Source organism: Botryllus schlosseri, chromosome 11, assembly GCF_051294905.1.
Source record: "Botryllus schlosseri isolate E-star chromosome 11, Bs_hap1, whole genome shotgun sequence".
In the NCBI taxonomy this organism is placed as follows: domain Eukaryota; kingdom Metazoa; phylum Chordata; class Ascidiacea; order Stolidobranchia; family Styelidae; genus Botryllus; species Botryllus schlosseri.
In genome coordinates, this window is record NC_137246.1 from 19201508 (window position 1) to 19223616 (window position 22109).

Consider the following 22109-nt stretch of genomic DNA (forward strand, 5'->3'; position numbering starts at 1 on the left):
TGCCCACGCAGTCTTGCTTCAATTAGGATATTGTGGTACGTTGATCAATGATCATAACACCGTGTCAACCTATTTGTTTCATTTGACTGTTTATGATTCACAGAGCAGACAATGCGCCGTCTGTAACGGCAGGCCTATAAAGTAGGCTAAGCTCTAAAATGTCAAACGATAAGTTCGCGATCGTACAAAATCTACGATACAAATGAAATGCAAGTTGCAAAATATTTTGTCTTTGTAAACAATTTTGACACTTTTTGACCTAACGCTATAATTTTGACTTTTTTGACATGTCAAAAAAATCGCCCTACTGACCAGTATTCATTCAGCAGCACTTACTTGTATTTCGACTTGAATGTGGACAATGCTCGACTACTGTAGGAGCTTAACATATTTGTTATAAAGCGCCGCAGTAGAAGCATAAGCCGTAGTGTGAAACTTCGGTCATGCCATACACTGAGTGAGATTGTTCTACGTGGTCTGTTTTTCCACAGGGTAACGAATTAATGAAGGGAATATGTAGCCAACGACATCACTCGCTCATCTCAGTACCGGAATAAATAGGTGTGCTTGGTCATAGTCGGTCATTTTAGAAATGCGTAGATGCGTTACTGGTTTTTGCATCTTTCGTAATATGATCCCCGAACTGCTACATCACTTGAGCTGCGACAAATACACGCCCGTGTAAAGCCGATCTAATTTGCAAGCTGCCTCATGGCGTCACTGTGACAGCCAGTTAAATAACGCACCTAAAAACCGTCATTAATGCCATGAAATCTGCAATACGGATCCTCGGGCGAGTCATTCGGAGTAGGACTGGAAAATTGACTTATATTTGTCAACACCAGAGCACTATCTTATAAAGTAGGCTATGCAATTCGGGAAGACGACCTTTTTTTAGTCAACACGAGATTTCCAGTAAAAATTTCAGAATTACCAGTTATCTTGCCGGTAGTCTAAATTTCGTGGTTTTTAAAAATTGTCCGCCTTTCCAGATCCCTAAATATGGTAATGCAAAAGCAGTTTCTCTCAAAGAAGGCTAATCGCAATCAATGTTCCCTCTAATTCTTCACGAGTCTGCGCGCACTAACCAAATCACTGCGCGTTCCCTTGGATAACAGTGCGTAAAGACAAAAAATAAAGGTCATCACTTCGGACTTATTGTGCGCAGCTTAAATTTTCGGTGCGCAGAGACCGTGTCAGCACTGCGTACGTGCGCAGCTTGGAGGGAACATCGATCGCAATATATTTACGTAGATCGTGAATACATCCCCAACTTGTCATGGGTATCAATAAATTACGACACAAATGACACGATTTATTCCTCTATTTCTTCAAAGAGACTACTACTGCTAGAGTGAGTAAATTTGTCTGTTTCAAACAAATGCATCTCAGCATATGAAACATAATCATGAATTAGCTCCCAATCTGCTTTCGTTACATCGGTGAAAAGGCTCAGAACAAAAGCATATGAATGAGGTAGAGATTCTAGACTCGTTGTTCCAGTGAGATTCCTACAAGGAATGTAATCTGACTCTTCCTTATTGGCAAGAGACTTTAAAAGCAGATGGACACAAGACGACGTGAGATTACCAGGACAAAATTTTCCTCTGTAACCAAAAAGTTTGATCATATCACTATCATCAACCCTTTGTAGTCTCTTTTCGTTGATGATCTCGGAACTCCCTTGCAATTGCACGAGTCGTTTAAACGGGGCTTGTCGCGCTTCCATGAATTCTTTGGCATTGACTTTATTCTTGCAAATTCGCTCAGTTTTATACGAGTGCCCTTTCAAGATCACGTTCATGTAATGCTCCATGCAAGTATGAAGATCGAAGCAGTTATCCGACAAGCTTCGGTCGTTGAAAGTGCTGGAACTGGCAGATGCGTAATTAAGTTGTTGAATGACCCATTTCCTCCAACTAAAAGGGGAACAACTGTCGGCATGTGCCGAATGCTTAGAACATATTTCATCCATTTCCACATTATTTCGCCATTCTTTATCCCCATCCAGAACGAAACAAGTCTTCAGTACAATTATAATCACCGCTGCTGCAATCATATCGGGGAGTTTTGAGGAAAGTAGATCGGTTCTTCTCTTATGAGTCATGCTCTGGTTTGCCCAACTGCAAAATCAATTTTTTGTGATTCCGTACTAATTCACCAGTTTTGATCCACACCACATCGTCGCAGTGGTATCAAAGTGACTTATGTCCAATTGTCCATTTTATACATTTTGAGAAAATTCACTTCACGTATAGTTTTCATTCGGTCCTACGAATATCGAGGTCCCGGTTTTCATATTCTATCAGCCATATATTGGCCCTGATTAACTTTGAATTAACAAGTCAGACATAACCATAGCCAAGGTATGGCCGAAAAAAGTTGAAAAAATTTCGAAAACTTGATTTTTTTTCAAGTTTTAAAAATGGATCTTCAAAATTTGAAAACTGGACATAAGCTACTTTGATACCGATGCGACGACATACGTAAAGACTACGAAACTGAATGATAAAAAATCTTTAACATCTCGTTGAACCACTTCAACAAAACCGAATGAATTGGGAAACGATATTTTGTAATCGCTACATATCAAATACACACGCCTTGAACTAGTCTGGAAGTTGTCTTATGTTTTGTACCATGGCAATGATCCGATGCAGTAGGCCATCCTCCAAATCTCAAATTTGGTCATGACAGGGTCCGACTACCGTCAAATTATAATCTCATGGCAGTATGACCCTGCTTATTGGCAGGCAGAGAAAGAGATGAATGTATATTGCACACACTTGAAGCGTGTTTGTTTGCTGTATTTGTATACGAATATAGGATATCATCCACAAATTTTTGGTTGACTGAGGCTGAGAGGATCAGAACCATGTAATTCAAAACTTTTTCATTGCAAACCAATATAACAATTATTTTTATGTATATTAGATATGAATTATGCAGGTTACGCACTTACTTTGCTTTGTTAATGGTTTGAAGGATCCGGTGAGCAAGTGGTATGAGACCTAACGGTAAATTCAATTGATGCAAATATCTTCCTACCAACGCTAATATATTGACTGGAGGAAGATCAGGCATTTTGATGTAGTTGTGGAGTCTTCGACTCAAAAAAACAATCTGAAGAAAATAGTTTTTGAGTATTCTTTCCGATTGAAAGCGACATTTTATACGTACCTCGTGATATTGTAGCAAACGTGCATGCATAAATGTACGGTCATCTCCCTGATATAGCTTCATATCATTAGGGAAGCATCCACCTGCGTCTAAATGCAGATATGATGAATCTGGTCAAACGAACTGCCAACAGTCTAGGGATGGTGTGAACGTGAGGTTCACGTTCGCGTTCTGTGTGTGAACCTCGGAAATTTAGAGGTTCGCGTTCACAACAGAACCTTGGTAGGTTCTGGACTGTGAACCTTTTGGTAAATTGTAATTTTCACTCCATTATAAGATCTTTGGCTCAAATTTATTGCATTTCAACTGCGGGCCACTCCATGCATGGTGCTGGCAGCATAAAAAATCAACGCTAAACGAGCATGCACCATGCACCTCGACAACCTTAAAAGTTTTACTTGCTTTGTTGCAAAAATTTTCTCGGAACAACCAGCTTTCCGTTTGTGAATACTTAGTGACTCTCTGCTGTGAGCTTGACCCGCAATCACACAACATCACGAGCGATATATACGTAGTCAGCGAATGATGCTTATTCAACCAATCAATGACATTGATATCGTCTTCTGATGTAAAAAATCGAACGGGCGTACGGGGTCAATCTTGACTTCATATCTTTACTGCATCATTAAAACCAAATCCATGCGATTAAGATGCTTGCTACTGCTGCATAACTTGTTGTTGTTTGTGGTATCGGTAGCGAGTATAGAAACCCGTTGTACACTCTGCTCAATATCAATGTAGCAATACTTAGACTCCGAACACATTGTCCGGTCTGGCTAAGACCGTTAAGGCGTAAGCTTATATTCCTTGGTAAGTCCTCGTCGAAATTGTTGGCAAAGCGACGGAATGTATTGATTTTATGCAATTATTATATCCTCTGAATACCGCGGTTGATACATTTAGCGACGTTTAAAACGCCAATATGTACTTCAGCATTGTGGCATTATGTGGACCGAGTCTTCGCTAGGTCTCGTGTACATTAATATAGGTTATCACTTCATTGGAAGATAGGGTTGGAATTAGCAATATGACGTCACGTGACGTCACGAGGTTCACGTTCGTGTTCACACAGAACCTTTCAAAAAGGTTCGCGCTCACACGAACCTGAACCTTTCAGAGGTTCACACCATCCCTAGCCAACACCATATCTCTATTTCAGCGATAGCTTCATCAGTATGACAAACAATCGAATGTACTTAAAAATCACTCAACAAGCACTGAGCAAGTACCGTAATTTTCCATGTATAATGCGCAAAATGTTCACGTTTTTTTGCACTAAAATCGGGGGGTGCGTATTATACATGGGAACAACACGCTTGAAAAAAATCTCCCTCGATAAAAAACTTGAAATCGCACCTATCTTCATTCTTCATGTTTGTTTCCAATCGCGCATCACTTTCAGCCATCGCGCGTAGTAATTAGTGGGAAGCGTGTATCCAATTAACGAGAGTCGTGTGCAAAAGCACGCGATCTCCTGCTGAGTTGGTTTGCCGTTTGTACGCGAGCGGAATTAGGTCACTAATAGACACTCGCGCGTGGCAATTCTCGCCAATTCGTCGCGTCAACGACAGGCCCGAACAATCGCATACGCAATTTATACATACACAAGAGGCCATGTGCGCAAGATATAATCGCTTGCGTAATCAGTCGCATCTCCAACAGACCTGTTGCGCATGACATAACCGTTAGCCTAGGCGCAATCGCATTTATAATAGGCATCGTGCGCAAGATGTCGGTTCGTTGGCCTAAACTAACTCGCCGCCGGCCTCGCAGGCTTTGGCTACTATCTACTATCGTTTAGAGACAATACCGTTAATTGTATAATGATTAGCAATCGCATCTGTAAAAGGTCTCCTCGTGCTTAAAATGTCGTGTCGCTAGCCTGAACCATCGCGCCGCCCGCCTCGCAGGCTTTGGCTGCTATCAACCATCGTTTAAAGACAATCCCGCTAATTGTATAATGATTAGCGATCGTTGTGTAATGATTGTTCAAGAGTGACATCGCAAAACAGAATGACATCGTATACGAAATCGGAACTATTCATGTACTGAAATGCAGGGTGCGTACTATACGTATACATGGGTACAGGCTTTTTCCCAGAATTTACATGCTATTTTAGGGGTGCGTATTATACATGGGGGCGTACTATACTTGGAAAATTACGGTAGCTTCATTGCTAGTATAAGCAACTCAAGTGAAGGTTGTTTGACTGAGTGATTACTTGAGTGGCCTACCATACTTCGCAAAGGTAATACAAATACTCATTGGTGTTACTAAAGTACAAGTAGAGGTAAATGGCATACATTCGAAAAGCAACTATTTTAAGGACATGCCTGTCAAAAAGAAAAGGCGTGAAAAGCAGTCTATCCAAGTAAGTAGGCTAGTTTGAAGTAATCGATTAGGATAAGGCGCCACTACCTTTATTTATGGAATCACACACATCATTGCGCGACTATTTGTACCACAAATAACTGAAAACTTCCGAAATTATATTCTGTTTTCCAGTGTTGGGATCACGTCACTACCTTCGAGTCACGAGTCATCTCGAGTCATTGCACATTTTCACTCGAATCAAGTCAAGTCAATCGATTTTAAAAGGTGACTCGAGTCAAGTCAAGTCTCTCGTTTTTTGGAGGTGACTCGAGTCAAGTCACGATTCAAGTCAAATTGAATTTTCGAAGTATGAGTGATGATGCAAAGTCATTACATTTTGCTAACTGGGTGAAGGACAGATTAATCGGCCATTTATCTTGAATAAAATAACGAATATAAAGCTAAATATACATGCAAAAAGGTGTTGTATCGCTCACACACACGTAGAGCTAATAAAATACGCGAGTAACTGTACAGCTACAGCTACATGCTACAGTCTGTTGTTGTCAATCAATATAGAGGATCGAATACTAAGCCTCAAGAAGTTGAGCAAATTGATGTGGTACAATACGCTGCCCCTTATACGCATCCGTGAGAATATAAACGCATGATTTAAATCATACAAGAGTGTTGGTAAAGGTGATCACTGCACGTGTGCAATATAAGCCCTGAGCCGTACAAGAAAAAAAGATATGTTGCTATTAGATTAATCTACTGCGCTGCTACTACGGCAACGTATGCTGTGATTGTTTCGTTTGCGGTCAATTTATTGGTTATGTAACAATGGAGGATCAGTGAAACGTACTGTACAATCAATGAATGACTGACGGTGGCTCTCACAAATGGCACCGGCGTATCGCGAACAACCCGAACGGCGAACATACATTACATAAGATAGGGTGAATTATTTGACATCGTTTACTTAATGACTTGAAATTGACTCGAGTCAAGTGATGACTTGAGTCATCCCAACACCGCTGTTTTCATATTACAGCAGGTCTAAATCACACTGCTGTAACGATTACTCTAATAGCAGTTCCAGAATTGGTAGTACTCTAAAAATAGAGTTCACACAAATGACTTGCATTCTCGCAGAAAGTAGGCGACTACTTTTATGCCCTGAGACCAGTTTTGCATTAGATGTGACACGTTCACGAACTCCTACGAAATCCATACATACCATAGTAAGGAATTCGTCCAGACTCCGCCCAGTGGATCAGGTCTCCAATAGTGAACAATTCACCCATCCAACGAAACGAAATGTAGCAGAATGCTATAACTTTACTAAGTGACATTGTTTTCATCATACACCATGAACGTGGATGCCTTTTTCGCTTTTTTTGACCTATTGACGGACACGACGAGGATGACAATCGGTCTTCTTCAGCCGAAGATGCTTCGGTATCTACGGAAAACCATTCCGAGTCACTCTCCAGCTGCTTGCCTTTCTTTTTTGACTCTCTAGAAAAACGCAGTTTGACTTTTCGAGACGACACCGCTGCATCGTCTTTGCTACAGTGTTTGAAGTAATAATCCCGCAAGGAGAGAAACGACTCTGGAACACTGTCGGTTGGCAAGCAGGAGTCAATGGACGCCATGTTTGTTTTGTGGACGTATTTGAACCAAATCTGCTTCATCACAACATCAAGCTTTGGATCGATGCCAATTTTTATTAGAGCGTTGATATGAGCTTTAATAACCAATTGATATCCTTCGACACTGTACCAGATACGCCCATAATCTGATTTTTCCTTGTGTTTTTTTTTCTTGAGCTGTCTGGTGGTAAAGGTGCCGTCAGCAAGTAAGTCAGGAGCTTGCTCGTCTTGAAAGGTTTGTGACTGAGTCTCACACTCAACACAGTAAAACATTCCATCTATGCATTCGAAATCATCAGCACCACAGTTCTCACATGCAGGCATAATTATCTAGCCAATCAACAACTCAAGGTTGTAATTCGAAGCAACCATAAGTACTGGGAATAGAGAGAGAGAGAGTGATTTTCATTTCATCATCGCAAAATAAAAAAAACAGGCAACAAATATCATAAACTTCAGAAACACACGGACACATACAAAAAATGTTTACCGTTTTCAAAGCAAATGAAATGTGTACGATGTACAATTCATAGAATAAGGCCAATATGTTTTACGATTGCATGACCAAGACCATACATAATCTGATATACACCTCTTTGCACCTTCTTCCAGGGTTGTAATGACTCGAGTCATGACTCGACTCGAGTCACGATTTTCGGATGACTCGACTCGACTCGAGCCATTTTCTCAAAATACGGAAATGACTCGACACGACTCGAGTCAATCTGTGTATTGACTCGACTTGGACTCGAGTCATTGCGCATGACTCGAAGCAAGTCATTGACTCGAGATTCAGACGGCGAAGACCGACATTTCATTGTAATTTCGAAGCCAACACACTATTGGGATTTCGTTTGTTGGTACTGGTGCTTGAAAATGCGACCAGAAACTGCTAAAAGTGAGGAAAATTAATATATTATAAATGCGAACCATTCAATATCACCAAACAGAGTTAAAAAAGTGGGTTTAGGAAGACTTTAACTGGAAACTGAGCAGTCAACACAATGACTTGGACTCGGACTCGAGTCATAATACCATGACTCGGACTCGATCCTCTGTTCGCTGACTTGGACTCGGACTTGACTCGGTGGGAATTGAAAATGACTCGACTTGACTCGAGTCAAAAATATAAAAGTGAGATTGACTTGTGACTCGGAGCCTTGTGACTTGGTTACAACCCTGCCTTCTTCTACACAAAAACTGAACAACTCTGGGATATATGCCGGTATGAAATAGCATAGATTGGGAAATATTTACACCCTCTACAGCAGGGTGGAAATAAGTAGTTCACACAATTTTTGTTTTGAGTGTGCCCGTATTAGTCTATTACCACTTTCACAACAGCGGTCAACTTTATGTCAGGGTCATAGGCACGTCTGCTATTAATACAAGTTAATCAATCACTAGATTATAGTAAGGCAACAGGGTTTGGTATCGCTATTTATTAGTAATCCCAGGGCAAACACTGCAATAAACTGGTCGGTGATGTAATAGAACCAGGAAAAAGTACAATTCTATGCCATGGCTGCTCGTAGTTCTAAGGTAAAAAATTGCAAGGAGCTATGTTTTGCCGATACATGTTACTGAGTGGGACAAATTCATACCAAATATTGAATTTATATTGTAGTCATGTTATATATCAAAATGCAATTAGTCGTTATGAGAGTCTTGCGACCAAGTTTTCTGCGGTGGCGTTGACGTAACGGCCGTCACTAGATTGTGGAGCGAAATGGAGAGCTTAAAAAACCTCCTTTTACTACCCACCTCACAAATCAGTGAAATCACAACCTCTCTCTCTTCATCAGGACTGTCGACTCGGTAGATTTTACCACTGACAACGACTCCAGACATTTTCATTATACCGACTCCCAACTCCACACATTTTCAATATACCGGCTCCGTCTTTTGAGTCTTTAAATGTACCGACTCTGACTATTTTCTTAAGAGAACTCCAACTCCAACAGTATTGCCAATGTACTGCAAAAGTTATATGCCACAGTGACGTTTCAATGACTGTCATATAACCACATATACCCATCAAGCATGTACATTGTACAATCATATGATTAGCGATGACACGCAAAATTGTTTCATTGTGCCACAGCTCGAATTATTCACTATGCAATTAACATGGTAGGAATGCCTTCCTAAATATCCTTCCTTTTTCATATTTTACAAGTTTTTATAACATGTTCTCTCTTATATCCAATTATATATGAATTATTCAAACATGATAAATAAACAATCCTGTAGAATTACAATGAAAATAAAACAATCAAAGTGTAGCTTTTGAGTAGGAGTCGGCAACTAATACAGAGATGTCCTCTTACTAATTTTCTCATTACACACTATCCTGATTACAAGTATCAGTGTCAGCTTATTACTATTTTCATCATTTCAAAACACCGCAAAACTGCGATACAATGTAAAGATACAAAGGTGTCGAGACGACTTGGAGTAGTCTTAGAGATCAGACACCCACTTTGGGCTAGGCGAAGTAGAGATGAGAGGCATGCACACTGAATGAAAAGTAAAGCGGATAATATAAAAGGCAAGCGACAAAATGAGTTGGCATGTGGCGGAAGGCGAGATCGATGTTAGGTCGTGATCCAGTAATCCTGAAGGCTGACTAATACAAGCACACACACTCTCACTACTAATAAACATTGGTCAGAAACGAAATTTAGGAAGTAGTGAAGTAGCAGATGTCTAGTCTACATGCACTTACTCAAGTATTCAAGGACTAGGACTTGCAGTATTTCTTAATCATTTGTTCGACCCAAGCAGGTAAGCTGCGCTAAAAATATTTTTAATTTTCTTTGGTGGAAAGCAGCGTTTCGTTATACTTACATCAATTTTACAAAACCAGACAATGCATTTACTCTGTCACAGTATCATGGTATAATTCCAAAAGTTGCATCAACTTGTGACAGCATCGCGAAGATGCATATTGCGATTTTCTTCCTCCATGTAACTAAATTGTAATTTGAAAATAATGTCCAATTTTATCAATATCGTTACTAATAACAGTTATTGATGGTACATAAAAATCCTATTTTAGTTACCGGTATTAGTAATTTGAAAATAGGCCTACCTTTGGAACCAATTGTTTTCATAATACAGAAGTTGGAGTCGGAGTCAGGGTCATTTTCACAAACTCCGACTCCAGTCAGTATTTTTGCCACGACTCCGACTCCAGCCATTATAGTTTTCACGACTCGAGACATGCTAAAAAGAGACTCCGACTCCCCAGTCCCCAGTAGCCTACTGCTCTCCATATATGCTAAACATCATCGTTTTATGCTGCTTCACATCCGATTGAAGTACTACTGGACTAATCAATGTTCCCTCTAATTTTTGACGAGTCTGCGCACACTCACCAAGTCACTGCGCAGACCCTTGGAAAACAGTGCGTAACGACTAAAAAAAGGTCATCACTTCAGATTTTCTGTGCGCAACTTAGATTTTCTGCGCGCAGAGACCGTGTCAGCACTCAGCACTGCGCATTTGCGCAGCTTAGAGGGAACATTGCAGTGGTAATGATTTGTAAATGTCCGATCCAAATCAGTTGCGACTACCCACCCATCTATGAGCAGCACGGATATCTAATTTTCTACGAATCTCTAAGAACACGTGTTCTCATATATAGAGTTGGGTGCGCACGTCCGATACTAACAGGCGATATAGACAGGAAAGCAAGCTACATTCGATGTTTCGTTCACTTTGCGTGGTTTAAATGAAAATGTCAGAAGGGAGAGAACAGAACAGTAGTATTATATATTACCAATACAAATACAGTATTACTAGCCGTAACCTACGCAGTAACCAGTAACAACACGGTAAGCACTCTGGTCGCAGTATAGAAGTCACAGGCCGGATTTACATATTTTTATTTACCGTAAGATTACTCATGCGTATCTTGTATCTCAATCCGAAGTCGAACCATGGCCCTTTTCATACCGGATTTACGAAACTCTTTCGGGAACACGTTCCGAAACAGGCGATGTTCACATAGAGAAAAAATTACCGAAACAGTTCCGGGAAAAGAGCGCGTTCATACCTATTTAGAGTTACCGCGAACTTATGTTCATACAGGTCGTTTTTTCGGTAAATTCGCGGGAAATTATGTCCAGTATGAACGCGATTCTCCGTAAGTGTTGATAGTTACGAAACCATGTCTGTGGGGTGTTCCAGTTGTAATATGCTTGTGGAAAACGATGAGGGATAGGCATATTCGTGAGATGGGGAGAAGTTGGCTCCAACTTTTAGCTATGGGATGTTGCGGATATGCCTTCTCGATGTGTATGGGGCTCTATACTCAATATACCAGTATCAGTAATAGAGCCCGAGCATGTTTCTGGCTTGTATATTATCAACCGAAGCTGAGAGCAGAAACTGAAAGCCAGCAAAGAGGATAGAGTCCTGGAATGAAAAGAACCACCGATCACATCTGCGTACAACAAAGTCAGTTTATCTTGGTGATTGCTGTATAATGGTTTGGGTAAATCTAATCGTATGTACACTGTACAGAGAAACAATGGAATTCGAGAAATCCGTGAGAGAAACATTTGGTATACTCTGCGACGAGCTTCGAGACCATAACGAAAAGCAGCCAGCAAACTATACGAACTCAATTTCTCTTGCTTGCTGAGTAGCTGTCGCTCTTTGGAGGCTAGCCAATGAAGCCAATCGTTTATATCCAGGTAAACATCCAGATGTATTTTAAGAAGGCAACTGTCACAAGTTGATTTTGATAAAAATAATTCTGGTGCCTAGTAGGGCTAGCCACAATGATTCGAGTACTCGAATCTGAATCGAGGATTAACTTTATTGATTCGAGTCGAGTAGTAAAATACTACTTTTCGAGTACTGAAATTATACTGAAAGTTGGTTTACTGACGAGAATTATACTGTAGTTTTGATACTATTTTCAACTGAGTAAGCCTTGAAACCTTGATTGGCCGTGTCGCAACATACGAGATATAGTACAAAGCTACGAACGTTGCTGGAAATCATGACCATCATATAACACCTTCAAGCAGTGCAATGAAAACGGTATGGTCGAAAAAACATTGAAGTATCTTTAATGTGACGGACAATAGACGTTATGTTCTTTTTGGTGGCATAAAACGTAGCCTACACATTTGAATTTTGGCATGGTACATTGTGTTGTGATGTCATCAAGATGATACTCGACTCGAAGCGTAATAAGTGATTCAGAATCGAATCACTCAGGTACTCAATTTTGCCCAGCCCTAGTGCATAGTAATATTTCTATATTTGTCATGGCGGAATGTCAGCCAGTTTTTGCGTAGCATACCACTACAATAAGGTCAGACAAATTTGGTCTTGAATCATTATGTTAGAAAAAGAAGTCTGAAAGACCAATTGTTCTTGCCAAGTAGGCTACTTTCTGTCTCAAAAGTGAGACCCAAATAGATGGAAAATATACTTAAACTGGAAACTGAGCAGTCAACACAATGACTTGGACTCGAGTCATAAAACCATGACTCGAACTCGACGCTCTGCTCAATGAGTTGGTAAATTGAAAATGACTCGACTTGAATCTAGTCAAAACTATTGAAGTGGGATGGACTTGTGACTTGGTTACAACCCTGCTCACTTATTAAGACTGAAATTGCTGAAAATGAGACCAAATTTGTATATTTTTGTAGTGTAGTCAGGCATGTACATCAACCTACTCATTTAGTTACTAAAACTAAGTAGTTCTAGTTGTGGATTTGAAGAAGTGAATAGTTTCTGGTTCTAGTTGCGGATATTTGAAAGTGAGTAGTTCTAGTTCTAATTGCAGATTTTGAAAAGTTGATAGTTCTAGTTCGGGCCGGCCAACCCGTGGCCCGCGAGTTAATTTCCTAAATTAGTAGTATTATCAAAAATGGATTGCACAGATTGTGAACTTGCAAAGCCAATCAAAAATTTGATTAGTCTGGCCGCAACACTTGAGATGTGATGACTGAAATATCAGTTCCGACGCATAGGGCTGGGCAAAATCGAGTACCTGAGTGATTCGATTCTGAATCACGTAATATGCTTCGAGTCGAGTAATCGAGTATCACTCATTGTGACGTCATAACAGAATGCAATATGTCAAAGTTCCAATATGTACCTTTTATGCGACCACAGAGAATATAATGCCTGTTGTCCATCACATTAAAGATACTTCGGCCTATTTTTCGACCTACCGATTTCATTCCACTTGGTGACAATGTTGTGGGCTGATCATGACTTCGGAAATGTGCTATTTCAGTCACGTTCGTAGCTTTGCACTATGTTTCGTATGCTACGATATGGCCAATCAAGGTTTCAAGGCTTCAACTGTGAAAATTAGTATCGAAACTATAATTCTCGTTGATAAATTATGTTTCAGTGACGAGAAGCGTATAATTTTAGTACTCGAAAAAATCGACTTTTAGTACTCGACTCGAATCATTAAAATTAATACTCGATTCAGAATCGAGTACTCGAATCATTGTGCCCAGCCCTACCGACGCATTGGTAGATCTATGAGCCAGTCACATTTTGGTAGATCTTCGTACACCACAATAAAGCAGAATACTTCGTGATAGATTTATCAAAAGTAAAAATTTTCTACACGCCTGGTCGCCTAGCGCAACATCTTGTCACTCGATTTCTTGCTTTTAATATTGTTACCCCTTTGTGAAAATGAAAGAACGCCTAATGCCCTAATCTATCAGATTGAGTCTAACTATATATATATTCGCGACCTCCCGTTTGCGCTCGCAGAAAGACCGTCGACTATGAAACCTAGGCACAAAATGATTGCCGCATGTTGGACGAAGCTTTCGATATCGATATGTCCAGGTGCCGAACAGTCCAGTCCTTGCAAACTGAGCCCAGCGATACACAGCAGGCTTGCAATATAGTCAAGTGGCAATATTATTAATTTATCAACTTAGAAAAATTTGCGCGGCTAGTGGCCCGCAGAATAGTTCGTCAATCGAATGTGGCGATTTGGCTGAAAAGGTTGGCCACCCCTGTTCTAGTTGCTAGTTTAAAAATTTTTGTAGTTCTAGTTAAAGTTGCGCAATTTTGAAATTCCAGTACTTTGTACAAGTCTGAGTATTGTGGGTGGATAAAAAATTACCACTGCAACATTTGTACCAAACATGCATTTGCCGCATTCAAGTTTTTCAGGATGACTTGATGATTGGGAGCCTGAGGGTTCCGTACTAGCATACATAACTGATGACGCAGCCTATCCCTTTCAGCCCTGGCTCATGAACCCTTTTACCTGAAACACAAACGAGTATAAGCTAAAGTTAATTTCAAATATGTAATATAAATTTCCTTTCTGCTGCCCTTAAAATTCACAATTGCTTTTTCAGAAACTTAGCAAAGCACACATGAAGGTTGAAAGATTTTGGTCGACTGAAGGTGCGGTGTTCGGCTTTTCTCAGAAACTGCAATCCGCTAAGGCCAGAATGATACAGAGGATGGTATACGCAATGAAGACGAGACCTGGTGGTGATCCAAGTATCGCTGGCCCAGACGTCGGAAATGCCCTGTGTGACTTTCTTAATAAACAATGCTCTTGCTTAACCAGATGTGTTTGTGCTGTTTCATTTTATTCATGAGAGAAATGTGCTGTTTCATTTTATTCATGAGAGAAACTATAACTTAATGCACACTTGCACAGTTCCACCTTTTTCATCAGTATCCTCCATCTAGACCTGCAAAAAGATCAGATTAAGTTACACTTGCCTAACATTGCATAACAAAGGAATGACTTGGTTGTAACAAGAAAATGAAGGCATAGGTGAAAACCAAATTATGGCTTGTATGATGTACGATGGCTTACCAGCCCGTTGGTACAATTTGAAAGAGTCAGAGCTAAGGACATCATTCTCTGCTGTGCTGCCACTATCAAAGCAGATGTTACTAAATCCCCTTTTCAGTAGGCGTATATATGACGGTGACTGACCTACGCACAGCATATCCGTGGTTAGAAACTTGCCTTTGATATAACAAATTTGGTAAGGGTAGAGATCACCTACCAAATTAGTGTTGAAGTCCTAAAGTTATCAGGCAACTCACCCAATGCTGCATCATTTGGAGATGGTGTTGTACCTTTTTAGCTGTGCTCTGTTTACAAAACCACAGAAAAAAGAAGCTGACTAGTAGTCAGTGACTACGTATTGTGAGCATACAGAATAGCCTATATATCCAAGAATAATGCATTCCCAACACCATTACACAAGAAGATCAAAATTCCGCAGGTAGCTGACCTCGAAATACAAGCAGCCTGAATGAACAGCGCGTTACCGTAACTAAAAGTTTGATTGACAGCGTTCCGGGAACCCAGCTGCGCCATTCGTGTTCATACTCAGTTGGTCCCGTAAAAATCTCCGAAAATAAGCGCGTTCATACCGCCCCGAAACACCAGTGTTATGTTCACATAGAGGGGTTCCGGTAAACATTTTCGAGAAATGTTATTCCCGGAACCCCGGTATGAAAAGGGCCATAGTCGTTTACAGCTGTAAACGACTATGGTCGAACTATAGATTACTAACCTACGGAGGTTAGGAATCTATAGTCGAACCATAGCCTTGACCATAGCTAAAGCTATGGTCGAACTTCCAATCTCGGAACTAGAGTCCACTCAGACTCTCAAGTCCTGAAAATGTAACTGGGCTGAAACTGAAACTCCTTCATTTTTTGTATTACTACGTTTAAACTTTAGAAATCTGAATATAATTCAAATAGCCCAATGGTTTACACCAGTGATTCCCAACCGCGGCCCCGAGAGCCGCATGAGGCCCCAGCCTTCTTGCGGCCCCCACAAAAATATTGAGAAATCGATTTGTGAAAAAAATGTATATTTATAAAATACTCTTGCTTGGCTTGGAGTCTGGAGTATTCGATTAGGATTGCAGGAAAGTTGTGAGTAGACTGCTAAGATTACGTCACTGCTGTTTCAATGCAATGTGCCCAAACTTTTCAGTTGAACGAGCAGTACCTATAGATATAGGTATAGACATAGGCGCCGAGTTACGGGGTGGAGGGGTGGCGCAGCCACCCCATGACATATTTATTGGGTGGCAGCCACCCCATACAATAAGATTAAACGCCCACCGTCTTCAATTTCAAATCATCAGCGCTGTCAATTAGCGAGTCCGTGATAGCGCGTAAATGCCAACTATTTACCATTAACCGATACGCGCGCGAATGATTGAATACGCAGCTTTGTTAGCGACGACCAACCAGTGCTTAAAACCCCCCAATAAATTGTAATCGAAGCAACCTCGTCTACGACGTCGATTTCGACACGCTTGCGATGAGAAACACCATCTTCTCTCTCGAACATACGAGCGAATTCACGTTCTGCTTCTCTTAATTAAATTTGCGCCCATATTCGTTTACAAAATAAGTCTTGAGTTAGTTACGTGATAGTCTCTTTAATAGGAGGCTTTGAGCGCGAAATATGACCGTGTGTTTGTGTATGCCTGCGAATTAAAAGTCATTTCTACGCAAAGTGCGCATTACTCTAACAAGAGTTTGCCAACTTTTATCGGGAAATGCGACAATGCAGCTCAAACGTCGTTATATTGAGCAATGTCAGACTCGGAACCCCATTGTGCTGTATGTAAGTTGTGGAATTTCTGATTAGATGCGCGCTTTCTCGTTTGCTGTCATCTGTAGGCTATAGTAATTCTCGTCTGCTTTACACTCGTGTTCCCTTGGTGTCACTTGTCAGTGTTTCATTTGTTATTAATACTGCGCATTGTGCAGTGCATGGCGTTGAATTACGTTGTCAAAAATTGATGCAACACGAGATTCTCGGTGGCTCAAATTCTGAATTTATTCGATTAGTTTGAACGGGAACCTTCTATGTTCCAATAAACTTCATTGCTGGACGGACTCTATCGAGCGCAACCATATCGCGGATAGAATTTCAAACCTTTGAGATATGTATTTCTATTGATAAGGTCGCGGCATGCGCCCATATTGCTCTTACTGCAATAACACGTGGATAATAAAAAGGGCACCATTTTACGATCAAATTCGACTGGCTGATCGGGGCCGGCGTTAGGCCGTAGGCCGCCCGGGCTGATATTAACCAGCGCGTTGTTGGCATAGAAACCCCAGGTGCGTAGCCAGGGAGTTTCTCATAGCTAGAAATCCCGTCCTTTTGAAATGCCAATTCACTAATTCGTGTTATCGATGCTGCGTATTGCAAATTAGTGAGAATCATTTGTATGCGAAATGGGTCATCGATATCTCAGGTGCACTATCGTCGGTGATTTGATTTAGCGCGTCCGCAATCCGCATGCAGGCCTGCTACCGTCCGCAGAAACACTTTCGCCAAACAGTAACAATGTCTGAGTGTAATATTGTTTGTGTTTATGTATCTTTTTGATTCAAACTTATGCCCGCGTCTAAACAAATTGTGCTCGTTGCCATTGCCGAATCTGGGTATTTAGGTATGACTAGCGCACCCTGTAATTTTAATCACCGCAGATTCGCGGCATGTCTACAATTTCGTTATCCGCGCAACTTTGCAGGCCGATTTTACAGTCCAATAACATTGATCACTACTATGTATTTCGCACAGCGTACTGATGCTGATTTCAGCAAACTAACAATTCTTGTTAGATGTACAAATTCGACCTCATCGTTAGAAACGTAGATTTCAACGCGCGCTATGAGAAACACCATCTCCTTATCGGGATTTGACGACCAAATATACGTCCACCTTCCACAAATTAAAGTGCATTATTTGCATCGATGAATGCCGCAAGCCGCGTTTAAAATATTTTATGAACCATTTTTGTGATAAATATTCTCGGAGAGCAAAGTTGAACAGTGTTTTATTGTCTGTGCCCATTAGTTGGAATATATTCCAGTGCCCGGCCCAAATATTAATCCAATCATGTTTTGCGAACGTAAATCGATGTTTTAATCAGCAACCAATTGTGGCGATGCGAGCTACTCAAACTAAATAAAACCCATTGTGTTGGTGGTAAAGGATATAATTACTGGTTGGTCGCGCGCGTTTGTAATCATAATTCTTGTCAGTCTTACGTATTCCAGAAGTGTCGCGCCGTGTTACTGCTCACTTGCTCAGTCCAGCGACGAATGCCAAGCTCGCGCCGCTAATTGATCGCGGCCCCGCGTAACACTGATAATACGACTTGATGAATTGCAACTGAATATTAGCGTCAGAATGGTCATTTCAAGAGGACGGGGACTTTTCAAAAATGGGGGCTACGAGGTTGCCACCACCCCATGCAAAAATAAAAATCGGCGCCTGTGGGTATAGATATAGGTATTGATAGGACCGTAACTGCCGCTCCCCAAGCCCCCCAATTGGGGGAGCGAGCTCGAAGGGGGCCCAAAATTATTCAGTGAATTAGCATAAATTATAGAGTATTTTATGAAATTTTATGCAACTTTTTCAACAATTTTTCGCGCTGGGCGCGATTTCCAAGTACCTTAATTATTGGGTACTTTTCCACCAAGATAAAATACGCAAGATTTATAGAAGTGGGCATATCGGCGTTGGCCATTACCGCGCCACGACGCACGAAGACATATAAAGTTTTAGGCCATGTAACATGCGACTCCAAGTGTGCCAGAACGATCGGCAGCGGAGAACCTTGGCCGAAAAGGACTGCCCTTACGCTGACCGAAAACGTCGTTATATATATACAAAATACATATAGGTATAATTGACCATAGGCGTCTAAATGACTGGCACCGAATGTTCCTGTCTTGGCAATCTGACCTCACGATACAAATAGGCTACCATCCAGCAGGAATGAATTATAGGCCTATGCCAGTGCAGAACTACCAATTTGAAATCGTGTGCATCTTTTAGTTTAGTACGTTTGGGCGAGTCTAGATTTTTGATATAGCAGACTGGAGGTCACGAAATAACATCATGTAACGAAGTCGTACCAACGGGTCCGCCCGTCCGAATATGTTTAATTATTATTTACGTGCCCTACAGTTTCCAAGACACCTCACTCAGCTCTACCGGTAAATCTGATCACGTGAGCAGAGAAGACAAGCAATTGATAGCAACAAATATGCAATGCCCGATCTTATTGACCTATTTTATTTTGAATTATCGACAATTTTCGCGCTCCACGCTGGCTCACTAAACGAGGATCCTGATTTCGTGGCAGAAGCGAACAACGGGACGGGGGGTCGGTTTATCACCCTATGGGAGCTCAAGACCTAAGTGTTTTGGGTGGCCTGACGAAGTGCTGTTTCGTTCCTGCCAACGGGTATACGCCCGAAGATGTTTAATTATTATTGAGTGGTCCTACCTTTTGAAACACAACTCACTCGGCTCAACCTGTCAGTCTGATTACGTGAGCAGAGAGAGGATAAATATTGATACCAATATATTTGCAATTCCTGATTATATTGACCGATTCAATCATGAATTATGGAATTTTTTTTCGCGCTTCGCGTGATTAGTCGAGAGAAATTGGCTAAAACGGACACCCGATTTAGATGATAAATAGCGGTAAACAGCCATCTAGCCTAGGGGTGTGTGGTTCGGTTTATCACCCTATGGGGGGCCCAAGAGCAACGTTTTGGGGGTGCCTGACGAAGTGCTGTTACGGCCCTGAGTATTGATAACTAATTTACGGATAGATGTTCAACAAGTGACTCACGATTGAATACGCCGAGATGCACAAGGCCATAGCTGCCGAGCACCACAAACTCAATACCAACAACAACAACGCCGAGATGCGTACTGCTTACCCGGCAAAAAGCAGCATAATTGGTTGTCCTATATCTCGCGACCCAAGCGTCCGAATAATTTGATATGTCGGTGTTTATCGAAAGCAAGTGTCGTACTGATTCCAAAAATACGAATTGAAATCTCGCCAGGGCAATAAAACTACTCCGAAATAGCCAGCAAAGGTTGATTGTTCTGAACAACGGGAGCGCGGCAACACAAATGGCCAATGGCGTCAATCGAATGATCGGAACAATGCCAATTTTCATATTTTGGTGACAATTTTGGGTTCCTTTGATTGCCCTGGTATTCGTGCGGCCCCGACCGTACTCTGAAATTCTCAATTTGGCCCTGTCACCGAAAAAGGTTGGGAACCGCTGCACCAGGCTATGCTTATAACGAAAATTTATAGGTAGCTAGCCTACCTCTGGATCTCACCATCCAGCTAAAATTCAAAAGCATGTACAATGTACATAGACTTCTATAGATTCTATATTGATTATTTTAGCATTGATAGACGTAGATTGGATTGCTATACATTATAAACTGAAAATACATATCATTACTACATAGGTCGTTGTGTGATAGCTCTTTATACATTCCATCACTTATTTACACAAGTTTTAAATACGATGCGTGATATTGGACTTATTGCAATTTATACTTGACTATAATTGTAAGCCGATATTTTGATGTTAGTAAAATTGTGTAGAAATTTACTCTTCATGGAGACGATATACAAAAGTTTATGACCAGCAGAACTCAAGATATATCCTTGTCTGCCGGGTATTCATCCATGCGTTTGACGCTAATATGAAAGAATTCTCTTTCACAGTTTTCTGAACCGGCCTTGGACGGCTTAAGGCATAAATAATATTCCTCATTTTAGCCATCATATACAGAAATTGACGATAACTATCTGTAGAAAAACAACAACAAATGTCGTCTATTATATTTTTGTGGCATATTTATAGGTCAATCAGAGCCGCAAAAAGGCCATCTTGGAGTCGCACTGGCCTAATGTAACATACAGCGCGACTAAAACACAGCTCCAACTAATTTGTGTAATAAATTTAAGCACAATAAAAAAGATATACCCACTGAACACACAACACAGTATCAAACGGCAGCGATGTAAATTTGCGCAGGTTAGCAAAACAGAACAACTCGTCATTTTCTTACAAAGTCGCCGACCGAGGTGAATACAAGCAGCGTCTGAATTACAACTGATATGACACTACTAAATCATCGGAGGGATGTTTTATCTTAATGCAGGGTTTTATAAATATTGATGATGTATCATATAGTGGCCCTGTATCCAATGTGCCACACGTTTCTCTACAGGTAGTAGTAGGCGACAACATGCATTCTTTGATCGGCCATGGAATCAGTGTTGGGATGACTCGAGTCAGACTCGAGTCACCTTTTTCGTATGACTTGACTTGACTCGAGTTACTTTGCTAAAATGACTTGACTTGACTCGGCGCATCAGAAATGTGGATTGACTCGTAACTCGGAGCAAAATTCACGAGTCAATTTCAAGTCATCAAGTAATCGGTGTGATGAAAATCACTGTATATTGCATATGTTCGGATTGTTCGCGAAACGCTGGTCTAACCCGTGAGAGCGACCAGTCAATCATTCAATGATCGTGTGTTTTACTGGGCCTCCATTGTTCTCTCACAAATAAATTGACCGCAAACGAAGGGATCGAAACTTACAGCTTACGTTAGTATAGTAAAGTTAAGTAATTTAATAGTAAAATGTATATTTCTGTTCTCTGTTCATACCTTAACGGGCTTAACCGAACCTCTTGTCTTATTGAAATTAGGGATGGTGTGAGTGAACGTGAGGTTCACGTTCGCCTTCTGTGTGTGAACCTCGGCAATTTTGAGGTTCGCGTTCACAGCAGAACCTTGGTAGGTTCTGCAGTGTGAACCTTTTTCATATATTACAATTTTCACGTCAAACATCTTTGGTTCAGATTTATTGCATTTCAACTGCGGGCCACTTTATATGCATGGTGCTGGCAGCATAAACAATCAACACTAAGCGAGCATACACCTTGACAATCTCAAAAGTTTTCTCGAAATATCCAGCTTTCCGTTTTTGAATATTTATTAATGACTCTCTGCTGCGTGAGCTTGTGACCCGCAATCACACAGCATCAGCACCAAGAGCGAAATACACTACATGTAGTCAGCGAATGATGCTTATTCAACCA

At 40.9% G+C, this 22109-nt stretch overlaps 1 protein-coding gene and 1 long non-coding RNA gene across 2 annotated transcripts; both read right to left on the reverse strand.

Annotated features, from left to right (window-relative positions):
- Positions 1 to 1294: 1294 nt before the first annotated feature.
- LOC145450024 (TATA box-binding protein-associated factor RNA polymerase I subunit B-like) lies at positions 1295 to 11016 on the reverse strand. Its single transcript, XM_080328476.1, has 6 exons — positions 9012 to 11016; positions 8351 to 8980; positions 6735 to 7772; positions 3181 to 3269; positions 2963 to 3123; positions 1295 to 2123 (listed from the first exon to the last, which is right to left on the reverse strand). The coding sequence occupies exons 3-6, from the start codon at positions 7471 to 7473 to the stop codon at positions 1316 to 1318; spliced, it is 1797 nt and encodes a 598-aa protein (XP_080184602.1). The 5' UTR covers positions 7474 to 7772; positions 8351 to 8980; positions 9012 to 11016; the 3' UTR covers positions 1295 to 1315.
- Positions 11017 to 14771: 3755 nt separating this feature from the next.
- On the reverse strand, positions 14772 to 15658 carry LOC145450998 (uncharacterized). Its single transcript, XR_013918670.1, has 2 exons — positions 15226 to 15658; positions 14772 to 14861 (listed from the first exon to the last, which is right to left on the reverse strand). It is a non-coding gene; the product is annotated as an uncharacterized LOC145450998 (long non-coding RNA).
- Positions 15659 to 22109: the final 6451 nt, after the last annotated feature.

What these genes read in the sequence shown, in the direction of transcription:
- LOC145450024 (XM_080328476.1), bottom strand. Translation starts at nt 7,473, where the DNA reads ATGCCTGCATGTGAGAACTGTGGTGCTGATGATTTCGAATGCATAGAT. An exon ending in GTTTGCTACAATATCACGAG is followed by an intron (nt 3,124 to 3,180) that starts GTACGTATAAAA and finishes TATTTTCTTCAG; the next exon opens with ATTGTTTTTTTGAGTCGAAG. An exon ending in CAAACCATTAACAAAGCAAA is followed by an intron (nt 2,124 to 2,962) that starts GTAAGTGCGTAA and finishes TTGATTTTGCAG; the next exon opens with TTGGGCAAACCAGAGCATGA.